This window comes from Corvus brachyrhynchos, unplaced genomic scaffold (genome assembly GCF_000691975.1).
Source record: "Corvus brachyrhynchos isolate BGI_N302 unplaced genomic scaffold, ASM69197v1 scaffold3, whole genome shotgun sequence".
Classification (NCBI taxonomy): domain Eukaryota; kingdom Metazoa; phylum Chordata; class Aves; order Passeriformes; family Corvidae; genus Corvus; species Corvus brachyrhynchos.
The window spans coordinates 7,545,532-7,550,870 of NW_008237619.1; the positions used below are offsets into that span (position 1 = coordinate 7,545,532).

At 46.3% G+C, this 5,339-nt stretch overlaps 1 protein-coding gene across 3 annotated transcripts in view; it reads right to left on the reverse strand.

Moving 5' to 3' along the window:
* Window positions 1-573: 573 nt before the first annotated feature.
* Window positions 574-5,339, reverse strand: part of MAB21L3 (mab-21 like 3) — a 35,392-nt gene continuing 30,626 nt past the window's right edge. For all 3 annotated transcript variants that reach the window (XM_017731904.1, XM_017731903.1, XM_008631742.2), the window contains 2 exons: window positions 4,754-4,948; window positions 574-1,968 (listed from right to left, as the gene is read on the reverse strand). In XM_017731904.1, the coding sequence (XP_017587393.1) occupies window positions 1,735-1,968; window positions 4,754-4,948 (429 nt within the window). In that variant the 3' untranslated portion in view covers window positions 574-1,734. The remainder of the gene's footprint in view (window positions 1,969-4,753; window positions 4,949-5,339) is intronic.

The window sequence follows — 5,339 nt, forward strand, 5'->3', positions numbered from 1 at the left end:
GAGGGTGCCGGTTTACATGGTAGGATCAGGTCTGTACATGGTGGATCTGGTGCAGGAGACCAGGACCACACAGTTGGGATCCTTCCTGATCCATATCTACTCTGCTCAAGAATTGTAGAAGAAAGCCTGCTCTTATACTTGGGTGAAGGAAAAGACAGCATAGAATAGACATTAGGACAGAACAGACTCTTTGAGTTGGAAGGGACCTACAATGTTCACCTAGTCCAGCTGCCCTTCTGAGCTGACCAAAGTTAAAATACGTTGTCCAAATGCCTCTTAAACATGCTTGGAACATAGACTACCTTCCTAGGAAGCGTTGAGTCATTTCCATGTGTTCTATCACTGGATCCCAGGGAGATGGGATTAGGCATCTCACTCTTCTCTCCTCCTCAGGGTGCTGTAGCGGGCCATGAGGTCCCCACTCACCTTCCATCTCTCTGAACTTGGCAAGCCCAAAGTTCTCAGCTGCTCCTCACAGGACACGCCTGCCAGTCCTTCCACCAGCTTTGCTACGCCCTGGACTCCTTGCAGGACGCTCCCCGTCCCCGGGGAGCGGCGCGGCCCAGCGCCGCCCCGGCGCCGCGGATGCGCCTCGCGCAGCTCCCGGCAGCGCGGGATGCAAATCCCACCTCCGCCGCCCCTCTTGGCAAAGGACGTCTTTACTTTCCTGCACAGGTGTGACAAAAAAACCCCACCAAACCAAACCAAACCCCCAAAACCTCCCTATTTTGGTTTCGTTTCAGTGATTTAATAACATTAAAAGCAGCATTCTTTATATTAATTCTACAGCTCTGTTCTTTTGAAATACTAAAATTCATTTTCTTTTGAAACATCCACAAAATTAAAAGTACTGGGGGTCTTGAAGCTAAGAGCCTTTGAAAAATATTCTCCTTCTGCATGGCACCCAAAAATACGGGGGTGCTAACAACTACGGAAAGACCTGCTCCTCCTCCAGCCTGCTGGATGGAGCCAGGGATGGGAGTGAAATGAGCCCTGCCAAAGTCCCCTGTTTGTATGGCACTAACACAACTGGCAAAGGCAAACATGAAAAAGACTTGTTTGAAGAAATTGGAAGAAAAATATAAATGGAGGAGAGAAAAATGAAGAGGCAAAACCCACTGTTCCTCCTCTTGCTTCCAATTGAGCTCTTCAACACTAGCAGCATGGTTACATTCCTACTGGATCCTACTGGAGCAGGATCTCATTGAATTGCAGATGGAGGCATCAAAGTGCCTCTGAGAAAGCTTCCAGCCTCAGAATACCTCAGAAATGTTCCTCTGCCCTTCTGCAGAGCTGACCTGTGAGGTAAGAGGGCAAATAAACCCGCTGTCCTTGTGAGAAAGGCGATCGCAGCAATAATACATGTGCTAGGTTACAGAGGCAGCAGAGCGAGACTCCTTCGCACTGCCTTTCAGCTTAGGTGCCACAAGACTGGAGACACAGAACCAGGCAGTTGCCTGCTCTGACTGACACAGAACGTTGGGTTTCACTGGCTGTAGCTTCCAGGCAGGCTGTCACTGTTGAAAGCAAATTAGATCAGCTGGGCATCAAGTGATACCTCCCATCACTTTTCACCGCCCACTGCTGCCAGCTCGACACTTCTCTTTCGCGCTGCATGTGCCAACTGTCTCACAAAACCAGCTGCAACAGTACTGGAAGGACATGGAGAACAACCACAGGTGGGGAGAGGAGTTGGGGGATCGACTCGGGGTTGGGGTGAGACCTTTGCATGCCTTAGTCCAGGCAGAAAACGGGGTTCTCCAAGAAGACTGCGAGCTTGCTGGCCACCAGATCCAGGTCACTGGTGTTGGCATATTTGAGCAGATTGGTGTTCTTGAGAAAGTAATGCTTGAGGAAGTGCTGGCTTACACACTTGTGCAGCTTCTGTACCAGCCTCAGAAAGGCTTCAGGGAAGCAGCGCCAATCCTTGGTGCGTGGGTATTTTTCACACGTCCAGAATAGCACTGTCTGCAAGAAGCAGATGGGAGAGAAGATGTGTTAGAGGTTCTGTCGAGGGCTCACACAGCTTACTAAGGCAGTTTTAGTGCGGGTGAATGGCTGACAGCCTTGGAAATCACAGAGACTCACGCTGCTACCTCCCTGTGTTAACATTTCTGCAATGGAGGGATCCCAGCTAAAGTCTCTTCAGGGGACCAGGCAGAGCAGCTTGGAGGTTCCTGGTTAGGATCTCTCCCCAGAGGAGCCACTCTCCACTGACTGAGCCAGGAGCCCAAGGAAAATGATCTTGCTAAAATAATCTCAGCCTATTTGCCATCCTTCAGGAGCCTCTGTAGATGTGCCAGGCATTTTAGGCTGTAGAAAATGGCCTATTATTCAAGTGTAGAAGCCAGTAGGTGCAAGGAGGGACAGAGCATAATGAGATTAACATAATTATTTGTTAGCTTCAGCTGTATTTGTGCTGAAGACGCACAAAGATCTGCATCCTAAACAGACTGAGATTCCAAGAAGCTATTGCAGGTGCAAGGCTTGCCTTCTGGTCAGATGCTGCCTGTTTTTTTCTGACATGTGATACCTACTGCATGCCTTATGTTCTATTCCCCCAAGAGTATTTTATGCAATTTAAGGTTTGAGAAATACATAGTTAAAATAACAAAATACATATGGTTATTGCTCTTATAGTATTATTTTTACACTGCCCATGTGGAATATTCTCAGACTTTCCCATAACTGAGAAGAATTTTCTGAAGGAACCTAGACTTATTGTACCAAAAAAGCCATACTGACTGCCTTGTTCAGCCTGAAATAATTTTTTTTAAGTACAAAATCACCTATCCTGGGTTCAGTAATTCTGCTAAGTCCCTTAACTGTCCTCTGAATCCCAATTTTATTTTACAAATTCAGCGACGCAGAAAGAGACTCACAGACATTGCGAGAGGTGGTGGAACCACAGCCTTCAACTTGTCTGTTTCTACAGAGGCAGAATTTCATCTATAGTTGTACTGCTGACAAATTTATTCTCAAACAGTTTTTCACATGTGAAAATTTTTTTGTTCACAGCTGAAATAACCACAAAGCCTTTTTTTGAATGTCACCAGGGAACAAAGACATAGTGAGGAATTCAAGCTGTAACTCTCTGAGAGCTGCTCCTTGAAGACTTGCAGAGCAGTTACCTTCTGACACACCAGAACTACTTCAGCCGGATCCATGAGCAGCAGTTGCAATGAAGTTTCTGGAGGCAAGGAAAACAGCACTGCTTTTTCAGTCAGGTGCCAAACAGGTGATTTATCCCCAGCACTTACGTCCCTAACTGCCAGCTGCCTACCAACAGCATAGAGCTGGCTTTCAGCATGTACCTAGGTATTTCTGAGCTTCCGGATCTTGAACTTCGTTACTATGGAGGTAAGCAGAAGAAGTGCAGTTACTTGCTCCTCTCTGGCTCTCTCAGCTTCTGGGAGGCAGAGTTCCTCTGTCACAGAGGGTCTTTCTCATATGGAGTCTTGTTTAATCCTAATTGTTGGATACCTCTGACAGGAGGAACCTGAGAACATGAAGAAACCTAACACTAGGCCTCTGCTCAACTGGTGGTTTATCCACTGTTTCTTTCATTTTTCTTTTCTTTTTTCCTGTTTTTCTTTTTAATGAGAGTAATTTTGAAAAATTCTTTCTGTCTGATAAACCAATCCTCTCTTTCAATAAAAGCCTGAAGTACAGTTACAGTAAAGAACTGAAGAGCTTCCAAATAATTTTTTACTTTGATCAAGGGTCCAAGCAACAGCACTTCCTGCACATCTGCTCCTTCAGCCAGAGGAAAAAAAAAAGTTACTACTGGTTAAATGGTTTTCCACTTTGTCTTACATATGACAGTTTTCCTGCCAGGTTGTTCTTACAGGCACTGAGGAGTTTTGCATTTAGCTGAGCTATAATCAGCCTCATCATTTCTTTTTGACTCCATCTTGACTTAAGAGTAGTGCCATGACTGTAACAACATTTGATGGTCACCAGCTTTTTCTTTAGGAGGAATCTTAGCACTGCATCTGGCTTTGGACACCAAAAGATCAGTAACTACTGTGGGAACCTAGTGGCTTGAGGCTTCAAGGCAGGAAAAGTACACCCTCTCCCCTGGCAACTCCAGGAGGATGAAGTCCCAGAAAACAGGATTGCTCAATAGTCTGATAAATGGTGCTGCCTGTGGCCCGTCAGTGTCTGCAGCTGTCAGATGTGGCAACACAAGTCAGACCAGAGTCTTCTCTCTCTTCTTCACAAATCTTGTTTGAAGCCATCTTGAACCCTGAAGTAGGTGCAGGGAGAATCCCACCACCCCTTTACCTGTTTCTTCCCTTCCTACCCCAGGTGAAACACCACCAGAACTGTAGTTTGCACCTAATTCATTAATAATGCTCACCTAAGACAGTTTTGTTTGGTGCATATCCACAAAGAAAAAAAGCCCCATCTTCCACCAGAGAGACAGGTGGATATAGATGGCTGGGATAGTCAAGAAGCAGGAAGTAAGTGTGCAATTACAGACAACAGTACAACATGAAGACGCTAAAATTATTTATGTTGCTGCAATCATAATGTTCCCACACACCTTAGTTTCTTAGTGAAGTTTGGAACACATATTTAGTGCACTCCTTGCCACCGTAAAGCAATGAAAAGGTACAGCAGTTTTGACAGTTACCTTAGAAGTGACACAGATGCTACAGTGATTTACACCACAACATTCTGACATTACTGGATGGAAGCCACTGCAACAGATCCCACGACTGCATGTTGGTATCAGGGTGATGCCTACCTGAAGGTGATAAGCTGTGATGACAGGCTTATTTCCAGCACACCAGACATCTTCCTTCATCTGCCTCATGACTCTGAAGCACTTCATGCGACAACCACCATCTTCATCAAGTCCCTCCATGAGGATGTGCTCAGCACGGGAGAAGCACAGCTGCCAGTGATAATTAGAGCGGGCCAGGAGGTCAAAACCCAGCGACTGTGAACAACAGGGGAACCGTGACAGCAGATCAGAGAAAAACTTCTCCCAGCAATGCAGAGAGAGGTTACAAAAGCATGTGTGACATCTCTCAAAGCCTATTCTAAACAGGGCTAGCAGAGACAGCAAACATGAGGCATGCTCCCATCTTAATTCTTAGTTGAATAAACACACATTTTGCATTGTTTCCTTGTGTGCTGGTATCAGTTACTGCTGGGAGATCCTGCTTTAGAGCCATCAGGCACAGTACCAGCAGTGCCACTAAAGCAGAGGTGCAGCTCTGCAGGCACTTTGCTGTGCAGCAGCAGGTTGTGCATGAGAGGGCAGCAGGACTGGAAGGCAGAATGGGTCCTGCAGGAACATGGCAACTGGGGCTGTGCTGAAGTGCCAG